The 14,214-nt window shown below is 45.1% G+C and overlaps 1 protein-coding gene across 3 annotated transcripts in view; it reads right to left on the reverse strand.

Moving 5' to 3' along the window:
* Nucleotides 1-14,214, reverse strand: part of Vps8 (VPS8 subunit of CORVET complex) — a 208,312-nt gene that overhangs the window by 74,289 nt on the left and 119,809 nt on the right. For all 3 annotated transcript variants that reach the window (XM_027413022.2, XM_035444695.1, XM_027413021.2), the window contains 3 exons: nucleotides 13,512-13,601; nucleotides 11,536-11,582; nucleotides 747-894 (listed from right to left, as the gene is read on the reverse strand). In XM_027413022.2, coding sequence (XP_027268823.1) covers nucleotides 747-894; nucleotides 11,536-11,582; nucleotides 13,512-13,601 — 285 coding nt within the window. The remainder of the gene's footprint in view (nucleotides 1-746; nucleotides 895-11,535; nucleotides 11,583-13,511; nucleotides 13,602-14,214) is intronic.

The following is a 14,214-nucleotide window of genomic DNA, read 5'->3' on the forward strand; positions in this document are numbered from 1 at the left end:
AAGCCTGTGGAGCATTTTCTTAATTAGTGATTGATGGGAGAGGGACCAGCCCATTGTGGGTGGTGCCATCCCTGGGCTGGAGGTCCTGGGTGCTGTAAGAAAGCAGGCTGAACAAGGCTTGTGAAGGGAGCCAGTAAGCAATGCCCTTCTCCCAGGTTCCTGCCCTGTTTGAGTTCCTGTCCCGACTTCTTCAGTGAACAGTGATAAGGAAATGTGAGCCAAATAAACCCTTATCTCTCCAAGTGTCTTTGGTCATGGTGTCTCAGCACAGCAACAGTAACCCTGACTCAGACAGAGGGAGGGCCAGAGAAATGGTTCAGTGGGTAAAGGTGCTGCCTGAAAACTGATGACTTCAGGTCAGTCCCCAGATGCCATGATGGAAGGACTCCTGATAGTTGTCATCTGGCCTCTACATGTGCACTATGGTACACGAGTGCGCGCGCGCGCGCACACACACACACACACACACACACACACACACACTCACACACACACACACACACTCACACACACACACCACACATACATAGTGATAATAAAGAATAATTTTTAAAACTTTTTTTTAATTAGTGAGGAAAGATCATAAAAGCAGTTGACTACAGCAGTGGCGATTCCACCTGGGGTGCCAGCACTTATTTCTTCCCAGCTTCTGCAAGGAATGTCACATCTGGGTCTCTGTGCCCACCTGGAACGGGGAGACTCTGCAGGGAAAGTCACACTAGCCTTGCGCATGTGGCAGGCCTTACCTGAATGGTTTCCTCCAAACGGTAGCACTCGAGGACTTGCAGTGTCTCTATGACTTGGTCTGGGCTGAACTGACACAGCAGCTCAATGAACTGCTCTGTAACTGATGGAGGTATCTGCAGCAGTTCCTGATTGACATGAACACCCTCCCTGGAAGCAAGAGGCAAGAGGGCACACCTATAGTCAAAAGTAACTGGCACACCATGTTAAAACAAGACCATTTTTTATAAGATGAAAATATGAACTCAAAATGCCTATTGCGTTTGGAGTCACCTGCTGAACTACACCATACATCACTCAGAGGCATGGAACAGGTCTCGGTTCACATGGAACAATTAACAAAAGTTATACTTTGTACTAAAAGAACTAAGACCTAATTCGGCTTAAACAATGAGAACCATGAGTTGCTATACTTTAATGATTAACGTGGGTGGGCCCATCCCATGGGGGAGTGACACCCTGGCTGTGGTCCTGGAGCGTTATAAGAAAGCAAGCTGGCACACTACAACAGCCTGATGCCCACTACATTCTACAGCCTCCGCCCCTCATCAAAGAAGAGTCTCTTTACAGCAAATGTGGACCAGCACAGAGAACCACAGAGGGTCACGATGCAGAGACCGGGGGTGGCAGAGAGTCCAGCCGCAGTGGGTATATCTACATCACAGCTCCTGCATCCGTGGCTCAGGGAACACAGTGGGAAGGGCGCAGAGAGAGTAGAAAAGCCAAAATACCAGGGATTTCTGATCAAACAGCCTCCCCTAGAAATGGCTGAATAAACAAGAATGGAACAACGTCACAAGGGATGCGTCAGTGTGGAAGGGGAACTTAACCCGAGGCCCCACTCCAGGACAAAGGACTGCATGCATCTATTGACTGCCAGGAGGAGACTTAGCCTCTCCTAGAGATGAGTCCCTTTTTGGTCGTTCAGTGCAGACTGTGGGCCCTGAAACCACCTACACACAAACAAAAATGGGCTCGGCAGGACCATTTGTATTCATGTTATATATCTGTGTATTGGTATATGTATTTATATGTTTATGTATGTAACAAATATAATCAAAGAAAAAGAGGCTATCAACTTGAGAGTGAGGGACAGACACGGGAGGGGCTCAGGATAGAAGTGATGGAATTCTATTTCAATTAAAAACATTTAAAAAATTAAACTTAGAGGTGGACAGTGGTGGTGCACATCTTTAATCCCAGCACTCGGGAGGCAAAGGCAGATGGGTCTCAGTGTGAGTTTGAAGCCAGCCTGGTCTACAAAGCAGGTTACAGGACACCCAGGGCTGTAAAACAGAGAAACCCTATTTCCAAAAAACAGACAGACCACTACCACCACCACCAACAACAACAAAAACAAAAAGCAGACTGAGGAAGCCATGAAGTGTAAGCTAGTAACCAGCACTCCTCCATGGTCTCTGCATCAGCTCTTTCCTCCAGGTTTCTCACTTGAGCTCCTGGCCTGACCTTAGTGCAAGCTTTAAGCTGGTTTGTATAGGATGATTAAAGTGCCACCTTGATGACATTCTTTTGCTTGCTACATGTTTAAACTTACTGTTCGAAATGGAGAACATGGCTGTGGTGAGTCATTCTCCCATGACGGGCCTGGTGTGGGAAGGGCTGGTCTACTCCCTCTGTGCACTCCAAAACTGTGTGAGCAGGCCGGCCTATACCGTTTCCATGGCTTTGTGGAAGTTTTACAATCTCTCTCTGCTCACTTTAACAAACTGGGGTCACTAAGCTAACCAAATCTGTCTGCTTGAAAACTCTTTTTGTCCCCTCTCATCGGTCCTAAGCTCATTATTCTCAACAGGCCCGCTGTGGATGGACAGGGCTACCTCACACCCACTTGACTGATGGCCTGTGGGTCCTAATACCTTGGAGTGGCATTTGGAAATACAGTCTTTGCAGACTAATGAGTTGAGTAAGGACACAGTGGAGACCAGTGCACCTCTGACTGGACAAATTTCCTACAAGAAGAGAAAGCCTAGATATAGACTTACACAGGGTTAGAACACTGTGTGAAAACGAAGTTTCTGGGTTCCAGGAATGCCAGACTAACAAGATCCACCAGAGATAGGGGAGGGGAGAGAAGGGCTCTCTCTTGTAGCCTCAGAGGGGATAAACCCTGCCAGCCCAGCCTCCAGAGCTGTGAGACAGTGAGCGTGTGCAGGTGCTGGGAAACTAGGGCACATGCTCCTGAGGGACCTGCGGACTGGGACTTCATGGCTTAACTGACCCCGGAGAAGCACAGCCACCAACTCCACCCTCTTGCCTCAGGTATGGAGCTGGGAGAGAAAGGCTGACTGCCATGGAATAATCCTTTTGTGTGCTGTACAGATTTGACACTGTGATTGGTTTAACAATGAAGCTGAATGGCCAATAGCTGAACAGGACAAAGTTAGGCAGGAAAACCAAAGTGAGAATGATGGAAGGAAGAAGGGCAGAGTCTGGAGTCGACAGCAGACGTAGAGAACAAGATGAACATGCCGTTCTGAGAAGAGGTACCAAGCCACATGGCAAACCCTAGATAAGAAACAGGGGTTAATTTAAATGTAAGAGTTAGCTAGTAACAAGCCTGAGCTATTGGCCAAGCATTTATAAGTAATCTTTAGTTTCCCTGTTGGTTACTTGAGAATGGCTGTGGGAAAGGAGAGCTCTGCCTCCAGCTGACACTCTGTGACCACTAGGAGGGACAGGAGCTCAACGGCTAAAAGCCAACTGAAGAACACTAATGGAAATAAGTGTCCTGGACTTTCTTCAAGAAGCAGCTTCTACGGAAACCCAAAGGGAAGGAAGAAGAGAAAAATGAAATTCCAGCCTCAGACATTACAGCTACAGCAAACAATAAATACAGACCCTTAGCCAGATAAACATTAAAACTCTAAATCTGAAGGTCTATTTACTCCAGTTTCTTTTCATGGAGATGTCTAGCTTTCATCCCAAAACTACAAGACATATGAGAAGATATAGCAATGCAGTTTGAAAAGATGCAGCAAGCAACAGAAGCAGACTCAGACAGCAGCGGTGCTGGCATGTGAAATTGAAAGACCTCAGAAGAGACCCGCACCCAGGAATCAGCGAAACCACGAACTCTGGATGCAAGAACAAGAGGGTTTATTGATGGCGCCGGGCACCCGGGGACTTAGCTTTTTGTTAGGCTAAGCCCTGAGCCCCGGAAGGGGAGTCCTTTTATAGGGGAAAAAGGCACCGTAATAGTCAGGCGAAATGGCCTTTATCTTTTGCCGGTCCAGAAGGCTGACCTTGGGACCGAGCGATCCGGCGGCGGCGGGGAAGTGCCGGCAGCTGTGGGGATCAAGGGTCGGGGGGTGCAGGGGAGGATGTATTCCCCACGCGCTCCGCCAGCTGCACGCGGGGAAACTTAAAAGAGAAAGCTAAGGGCGGGGGTCTTTCAAAATAACACACTTTGAGCTTTGAGAGGAGAAGCAATCAAGCAAGAAGAGTATAACATAAGCCCACAGACACAGACTTGGAAGATACAATGAAAACCTAGAAAGAAAAAATAACTCACAGGTGAAGAAAGCCTTTGATACACTTATCAATGGCCCAGACACAGCAGAGGGCAGAGTCTGGGAGCTTCTCTGATGTCCACAGACATGTCCAAACTGAAAAGCAAATGAAGATAAAGCAGAGCAGAACACCCAAGGACTACAGTAAGGCCCCAAAGAATAAATATACATATTGGAACTGTGAGAAGGAAAAAGAACGTAGGAAAAGAACTAAATAGTAACTGAATTTAAACCACAGCCCTGAGAAGAGTAAAGGACACCAAGAAAATAAATGCTTAAAAACAAAACAAACAAAGAAAAAGCCCACACAGAGGTGCATCTGACACAACCTACTGGAGAGAAGGCCGGAGGGAAAACCAGAGACACAGATGGAGAGAATGAACGGGAACTTCATTAGACCTCTTCAGACACCATGCAAGCAGAGCAGGAACAGTATTTAAAGTGCCAAAGGGAAAAGCAAAAACAGTGCCTGAAAAGTCTGTAATTCAGCAAAATTAGCTCTAAAAGGTTGAAAGGGAAGTATTTTCTCAGACAAAGAAAAATTGAGGGAATGTGTTGCTGACACATCTGCTTTACAAGAAATGCTGAAAGTAGCTCTTCAGAGAGTGGGAAGACCCGGGTCAGAGCCTGCATCTACAAAGACAGAGCACTGGAGACGGAACACGCGCCATCAGGCAGCACTCGGCTCAGGAGAGCAATGGCACAGGCAGCACAGCTCACAGAGCACAGCACCGAGTGAAAGGGGTGCGGCAGGCAGGACGGGGTGGACTTCTGATGCCCTCAGGCTCTCACGAGTGCTGTCTGTAGTCACTCGATCACAGTACACTGATCTTGTTAAACAAAGGGCAGCCACTGGAAAGGGTTTTTCTTTTTTAAAAATATATTATTTGCTTATCCCCCCCCTCTGCCCCGTGTGTGTGTGTGTGTGTGTGTGTGTGTGTGTGTGTGTGTGTGTGTGTGTGTGTGTGTGTGGTGTGTGTGTGTGTGTGTGTGGTGTGTGTGTGTGTGTTTGGGGGTAAAGTGCACATACGGTGGCCAGAGGACAACCTGTGGGAACCACTCCTTCTACCATGGGAGTTCTAGGGACTGAACTCAGGTTGTCAGCCTTGGGAGCCAAGCACCTTAACTCAAAAAGCTACCTCACAGCTTTTTGCTGTCGTTTTGTTTTTTGTTTGTTTGTTCAATGGACTAACATAAACTATCCAATTAAAGTCAGGGAAGACAGAAAATAAGTATAGACAGGCAGAAGAGGAATGGGGCAAAGAACAGCAATCTCTACTCACAGAAGAGTAGAATTTTAATGAGCCCTTTTCATTGCAAAGTGGAGAAACATGAGTATTTGCAAAGAGGATTAAAAATAGCAGAATTTATAGAACTTCAGTTGTGGCACTAACATGCCAGCTGTCACTGTGTCAGAAGTGTGCAGTACAAAGGGCAAAACCTCCAAGGTTTGAAGAGCAAGCTTCTGCTTCTCACTAACTGGCCAGGGCAGACAGCATGTGGCTAGCCACACCCACGTTCTCCTCCGATCAAAGTGCGAGGCTAATGCACATCTTTCTCAGTCTCTGGTATTGTTCATTCATGCTGTCATGCTTGCTGATTGGGAGTCAATCAGACTCACCAGTGTTTAATTCGCCTTCTTCCCTATTTCCTGCTTAGAATAGCTTTTTCTATTATGGATGCTACGATGGTTGCTTTTCTATCAATCATTCTTTAGACTCAAATCGAAGCACATGCATTGCTTTACAGACTTGACCAACATGTAGGCAAGTTGTGCTCACGAAAGCAGTGTGGAAGAAATGGCGTGCGTCCTCTGAGCTGCCCAGGTGTTGTGGAATAATCGGTTGTATGCTGTGAAGATGTGTCACTCTGATTGGTGTTAACAATCTGATATTTTTAATAAAAAACTAAATGGCTAGTAGCCGGGCAGGGTTTCCAGGCACAGAGGACGCTGGGAAGAAGAAGGTGGAGATGCCAGGACATTCGGAGGGAGCAGCATGGGCACTACAGAGTAAAGGTAACCAAGTCACGTTGAAGAACATAGATTAACATGGTTTTTTTAAGTCAGAGGAGCTAGTTAGAAAGAGGCCTAATGGGCGTTGGTGGCGCATGCCTTTAATCTAGCACTCGGGAGGCAGAGGCAGGCGGATCTCTGTGAGTTCGAGGCCAGCCTGGTCTCCAGAGCGAGGGCCAGGATAGGCTCCAAAGCTACACAGGGAAACCCTGTCTCGAAAAAAAAAACAAGAAACAAAAACCAAAAAAACAAGAAAGAAGCCTAAGCTATCAGCTGAGCTTGCATAATTGATAGTCTCTGTGTCATTACTGGGGAGCCAACAGTCCCAAGGAAAGTCCAACTACACCCAGTATCGCTAAGGGGTGAAGACAGCAGCAATAAGGAGAAGGAAGCCCGTGAAGCTGGAAGGTGGGCCAGGACAGGTCAAGAAAAGCTGGGATTTTCTTGTGAGTGACGGGATCAAGAAGGCCAAGAAAGAAGGGTGGCAAGTGCATGCATTGTTCACTAAGGGTATAAACAGGCTGGATGGGGAAGATGAGGGCGTGTACATAAGAGCCTCAAACTCAGCGCAGGCTGAGGTGTAGATTTCAACTGCTTGTTTTGATGTGGTCTCTTACCAGGTTGCCAAGGCTGGTCTCAAATTTGTGGGCTCAAGTGAGCCTCCTGCCCTGGCCCCCAGAGTAGCCCACACTACACATAGATGCCATCATGGACTGTCTGACTCTGCGTGGTACAGCTAAGAAGATAGACCGAGAGTGGGTCAGAAAGTGAAAGCCGTCCATCTCTGAGGATGCTACCGCGGCACGTGAGCGCTGCCTGCACCTCAGCCTGCGCCTTCTAGTTGGAAGTGAGTTCTCTGATGGCAGGGCTCTGCTGCCATTTGATCTTGCATGCCAGTCACCGTGCTCAGCAGGCTTCAGCTGAAATTACTAAATGATTTAATAAGTCGATAAAGCCATTTGCTAAGAAAGTGGAGGGAAAGGTCTGAGTCAGAAAAGAGTAACCATAGCAATCTCTCTGTAAGTATTGAATAAAGAAATAACTGTGTATAGGCTACACACGGGGGTGGGAGGGATGGGGGGAGAACGAGGAGGGAGAGACAAGGAAATGATGCTACAATTTAAAATGCTGAATCTGGACTTCAGGCGATATCCTACCCACAGGAGACGAGGCTGATCATGCTGACAAATGTATTTCCCACTGGGGACTCACTGAAGAGGGACAGGTTCAGGAGATTTACTGTGTTCTAGTTTTTGATTTTGAGGTGCCCCATTTCAACACTGAGACTTGCTATCTTACAATGTCCCTTCAAAGATATCAGCAGAAATACTCACAGATCCAGTGACAACCCAGAGCCATTTCCATAATCTATATTTTGCTTCTTGGCAAAGTCACTCATGTTCAGTTTTTACTTTATTTTGATTGACGGCTTAAAAATACACACTCCAATTGACTGGAGAGTTTTTCCACAAGAAAAGCCCTATTGTGTGTACTTCAGGGCCCTATATGATATTATTAACAAAAGCCACATCAACATTCACAGGAAAATCACACGGTAAGAGCTCTGAATATAAATTCACTTGCACATTCTTGCGTCCTTTGGTGGTGTCCACCAAAGTGCCCTTTGCACAGATGGCAGTCTGTCGGGAGTCCTGCAGGGACTGGTGGCCAGCAGGAGTCGGGAGAGAGGGCAGGGCAGGCCCTCTCAGGAGAGAAATGGAAGAGGACGCCTCCATGCTGCAGAGCTATAGTGACATGTCCAGCACAGTACTGGCACTAAAACAGACATGCAGACCAACAGAACATACGAGGGGGCCCAGAAAAGACCTGTACTGACACGCACATTTAATTTTTGACGAAGGTGTCAAATGACATACACTAGGAAGAAACCTTCCTATTTAACAAATGGTTCTGGCAAAACTGGATCTCCACCTGCAGAAAAATGATACTGGATCCGTATCTCTTAAATGAACAAAATCAATTCAAAGTGGATCTAAGAAATTCATTTAAAGCCTGAAACAATGGCATTGCAAGAAGAAAATACACCAAAAGCATCTAATACACAGTATAGCCAAGAATTTTTTTTTAAATGAAATAAAAAGGCTTCTTTCTATACAGCAAAGGAAACCATCAGTGGAGTGAAAAAACACCCTACAGATGGGAGAGACCCTTTCCCAGCTACACGTCAGACAGGATTAATACTAGGGATGTATACTTTTAAAACTGCAAAGCTTAAATGTCAAAAAAAGTCCAATTGCCAATCAATAAATGGGCCAATGAACAAAACAGTTCTCAAAAGTGTTTGGCTGGAAACTCTGCTTAGGAACTCCACCTTAGCCACATTCCTCCTTCTCCAAACCCTGACCCCTCAGAAAGACTGCCAAAAGTCCAGGCTCCTTCCCCAAAGCTCAAGACCTTGCCTTGTGATTTTGAGCCCCTGCCATGTGATTTCTCTCCTGCCCCCTTTTCCAAGAATTACCCAGAGTGCTTTGCTCAGATTAAAGCTGGTTCTTTACTTTTTAATTCGGTTGATCTGGCTTATCAAGTCAGTAAAGAAACCCACTACTGGGGATCCAAAAATACCTATCAAAAAGCACTATAAATGGGTAACAAATATTCTAGAAAGTGTTCAACTTTCTTAGGCACTGGGGAAATGCAGATTAAAACTACTTTGAGACCCTATCTCATATAAGTCAGAAAGGCTATAATCAAGAAGACAAAATCTGGAGGTAAAAGAACTATGATGGTGCTCTTACCATGCCCAGTATCAAACTATATTAGCACTGTAAGAAAAACTGCCTGATGCTGCTGGAACAGACAAAGGATACTGAACACACAGATAAAGGCACAAAGTGGGGGGAGGGGTTCTACTTATAAACCCACACAGCTACAGCCCCCAGTCTTTGACAAAAACATTAAAATGCACACTGAAGAAAAGACACTTCCAACAAACGATGCTGGAAAACTGGGTAATTTCATGTAGGAGACTGAAACTAATCCCTCTCATCCAACCTGCATAAAAATCAACTCCAATGACCTCAATGTCAAACCTGCCTCTAAGACTGGCAGTGGAAGAAGTAGTAGAAACACTCACGTCAGTGTGAACCAGCACCTTTGGATAGGACTGCCATCACTTGTAACAGCACCAAAAGACAAACGGACTTCCTGAAATTAAAAAACTCTGCACAGCAAAACAAACAACAAACTGAGTAAAGAGACAGCCTACAGAAAGGAGATCTGTGCCAGCTGTACATCAGACAGATGAGTCTTATGTAGAATATACAAAGGACTTAAAATGAAGAGCAAATAGCAATAAGCATATGGAAATAAAGAAATGCAAATAAAAATTACATCGAGATTCTGCCTTGTCCTGGTTAGAAGGACAATCAATGGGACAGTCAGAAACAGCAAATGCTATCAAGGATAAGGAAAGAAGAGAAGCCTTATACACTCCTGAGCAGAGTATAAACTAGTCCTGCCACTGTGGGTGTTCCTTAACAATAAACACTAAAAATATCCTTATCCTGTGTGCTGGATAGTTTTATGTCAACCTGACACAAGGTAAAGTCATCTGAGAGGAAGGAACCTCAATTAAGAAAATGCCTCCATAAAATTAGGCTGTAGGCAAGCCTGCAGGGCATTTTCTTAATTAGCATTGATGGAGGAGGGCCTAGCTTATTGTGGGTGGTGCCATCTCTGGACAGGTGGTCCTGGGTTCTATAAGAAAGCAGGTTGAGCCAGCCAATAAGCAACACCTCTTGGTGGCCATCATCTCCTGCCTCCAGGTTCCTGCCTTCCTAGAGTTCCAGTCCTGAGTGCCTTCAATGATAATTTGCCATATGAAGTATAAGACAAATAAACCCTTTCTCTACAACTTGCTTTTTGGTCATGGTGATTCATCATAGCAGTAGAACCCTAACTAAGATACTGTGTGAGCTAGCTAGGTGTTTATCCAAAGTACTCAAGTCAACAGATCATAGAGACACTTCACATCAATGCTTATTGTAGCATACACACAATAGTTCTGTGATGGAACCAATACAGCTGTGAATCAACAGAGGAATGGGTCAGAGTCAGAAGTGTGGTTTACATACACACTGGTACTTTTTCAGCATAAAGAACACGTCGCTCCATTTGCAGGAAAATGGATGCAACTGGGAAATATTGCATGTTTTTCTCCTTTTCTCTTGTTCCCGGGTGCTAGACTTAGACAGCTACATAAGATTCTGTGTGTACGGATGAGAGGAGATTAGAAGCAAAAGTGTCCCAGGGCCAGAGGAGCTAATGAGAGAGAAAGGGAGTGAGGCATGGGGGTGGGGGGGAGGAGAGTTGTCCACAGTACTTTATGTACTTGTATAAAATGCTTGATGTAACCCAGAACGCAGTCAAAGGCAGTTCAGAGGAGGTCACACATCATCACACTTGACTCCAAAGGCTCCACCCAGTCACCATCGAACTTCAGGATCTCACACTCGGCCCTGATTCACTCACATATCCATCGCTAATTCCATCATCTCCTAGGGTTTGCTTCACTGTGATTGGTTATTTTTAGAGCAGCAACTGAAAATGACATTTGAACTAGCCTTCCTATACTACCAAGACATTAATATAAACTAAACATCTGAGTGAGGGTGAGTAAATTGAAAGATGGGCTGGGAACACCAGAATAAGGACTAGGCTGGGGGAAGCCAGGGTGGAAAGGGTCCTTCCTGGATGGACGGTCTGCATGTAGGGCCTTGCTATTTATTTCCACCAGTGGGAACTCATCATAACATGTGCTGTGATATCTTGCTTGTACCAATAAAGCATTCCTGAAGATCAGAGGGTGGAGCTTGCTACTAGTTAACAGACAGACAGGAAGTGAGCTGTCTGGGCAGAGAGAGTATTACAGGCAGGAGAAAAGAAGAACTCACTCTCTTTTCAGCTGGGAAACTTGGCAAGGAAAGGTGAGGCTGTGACTCGCTGATCGTTCAGCTTTCACCCCTGTATCTGACTCTGGGCTTCTATTATTAAGACCAATTAGAACTCAAGATACATATATGCTTATGTCTGAATGGAAAGGAAGTACTACTTTACATCTTCTTTCGGGGCATGGACGATTTATCAGTATAATAATCACTCCTTCTTATATTAAAAAATAAAGAGCTATTTACTATTTGGATGCCAAGGGCCAGGATCTTAACCCCCACTTCTGTCTTTCCACCCTTCCACATGTGTACTGTAAAAAGCCAAAGTTTATTAACATACCTTGGGTCAAGAAGACTCCTCAAAAATTTGAAAAGCAAAACCTGGTTCTGAATGGAAAAATAAAATTCCAATTAAATATTGAGTTTCCACAATTGTGCAGTGCTAAAGCGCTCTCCACATCCCCTTCAAAGTGCAGATGCTGCCGCCACGAGCCCTGTTCCTGCCTCAGTTCTGCAGTCACTTGAGTGTGGAAGGACAAACAGAAGCCCCTTCCCAAGCAAGCTGGCCCCAGCACCATGGACTCAGGTGGCCAGTGATGCCGCCAGTGGACCTGGGCTGTATGGGTAGTCTCAACCTGTCCTCTGCCTCTCACAGGGCCTGCTATGAGACAGTTAATGGTGGCAGGGGAGGAGGGGGGGACACAATACAGACTTGGGGGATGTTTAAGGTCCAAATTAACAATGACCTGTAAAATCCACTCATCATCTCTGCAACAGAATCAACCACAGCTGTGAAGTGTTAGCCATCAGTACACCAAAAACCTGGGTCCTGTTTGCAGCATTTATTAGCTGTATGACTGTGTGCCTCAGTGTTCAGTTTCCTTTCATGGAAACAAAACCAAAACCAACCACTCCACAGCTACCATCACCTCCAAACCCCAGATGTACTTTCCTGCCTTTGTCGTACAGTAGTGACAATTAAATAAGGCTAAAATTCTTATACCACATAAATATAATTTCAAAGTTCTTAAGAAGACTAACCAAAAATGAGTTTTTACATTTTTTTCTATGTACTCAAATTTCTTCTGTAACAAGCAGGGAGCATTCAAAGTGAAAATAATATTTTAAATACAATTTTTAAATATATTTATGGCTAGGAATGTAGCTCAGAGATAGAATCCTTGCCTAGCATACATAAGACCTAAGGCTTGATCTCACACTGGAAAGGGACATGCACTCGAGTGCACACACACACACACACACACACACACACACACACACACACACACGTATATACAAGTATAGAAATATATGTTAGTTTTTAAAAGACTGACTCATATAGTCACTAGTCTCTATCAGTTTTCATAACCTGTCTTCTCTATATTGCTTTATTTTATTTTACATGCTTTCCTCCTAGTTATAACTTAATATTCTGGTTAATTTTTCATTCCAAGAGTTCTGGGAACTATTCTCCAGAAGCAAATTGCATTAAAAGTAAAGAAATTATGTAAGATCTGTATGGGGTTTATATGACCATTAAAACTTGGCAGTAAAATATAATTTCTTTCTTTCTTTTGTGTTTTGAGACAGGGTTTCTCTGTAGCTTTGGAGGCTGTCCTGGAACTGGCTCTTTAGGCCTCAAACTCACAGAGATCCACCTGCCTATTCCTCCCAAGGGCTGGGATTAAAGGCGCGTGCCACAACTGCCCGGCTAAAATACAATTTCTTAAAAGAACTAAGTAGAACTCAACCAACAAACTACAATCAAATAGTTGCCTTTTTTCACACCTGTCTTTTATGTGACTGATGAATAATATTCATTCAACATCCTTCTCTGTCGCTTCCTATGGGTGGGGTCCTGTCACTGCTCATTTTACAATTTTAAAGACAATCCCAGAAGCACCAGAACAAGCCAGGTTCAGCAGATGCAGTTTTTAAAGAGGACAGAAGCTCTGGGCTTAAGTGGTGTAAGCAGATTCATACAGCCTGGCCACGTACCCTTCCCTGGGCTCCAGCATCATACAGCCACTCCCACCCCCATAACACATACATAGAACACACACAACATACACACACCACACACACACACACATATACAACACACACCATATACACAACACATGTAACACCACATACACATCACACACACACATGTAACAGACATCACATACACAACACACAACACACATGTCAAACACACACACATACACACCACTACCACCACCACAATAACTGGCAACTATGAATTTAGGCTATGACTATGGTCAGAAACCCTCAGACAAAGATGCCCTTTCCTTACATGCTCACGGTCCTTACCTGAAGCTGCCCAATGACTACTTCAATCTGTCCAGAGAAGTGAGTAGCAACCAGCTCTGCAGCTTTACAGGGCTTCAGCGACACAAGTTCCTGCAGTCAAACAGAAAAGACAAGGTGTTTTCTTATGGTACACTTAATGAGCTACACGCAGACAAGAGGCTTGATGCTGTCATGAGCTTCCACAGTATACTTTAAGACATCCTGCTTTGGCCTTAATTTAGGGGTCACATTATCAATTAGCAAAGTTAGAATGATGCCACACAGTAAATCAGAATTATGTTTTTTTGTTTTGTTTTGTTTTTAGCTACTTTAGGATCTGGAGACAGCAGACTGGAAGTTGAACTCAGCAATGTTAAAGAACCTTCCATGTGGTATTGGTTTTGAAGGCATGAAGGGGTCATGGAGAGCAGCTGAGGCTTGGCACTAGGAGAGGCCAGGGTGAAGGGGCCTCTCAGTTGCAGTAGAAGGTCCAGATCTTGGAGAGCAGCTGAGGGTTGGTGCCACAGCCTGGTGGCAAGGTTAGTTCCTGAAGAGAGAGGCCAGGAGGCCATTGCTGAAGGTGCAGCCTCAGCTGCAGAGGAGACTCCAGCAGACTGGAGATGCCTGCACCACGGGATGACCATCAAGAGCAGTGGTAGTTGTGGAGTGGAGCTCCTGAGCTGAGGAGACAAGCTGTGTGTACTGTAGATGGCAGAATGGAGAG

This window comes from Cricetulus griseus, chromosome 4 (genome assembly GCF_003668045.3).
Source record: "Cricetulus griseus strain 17A/GY chromosome 4, alternate assembly CriGri-PICRH-1.0, whole genome shotgun sequence".
Taxonomy (NCBI): Eukaryota; Metazoa; Chordata; class Mammalia; order Rodentia; family Cricetidae; genus Cricetulus; species Cricetulus griseus.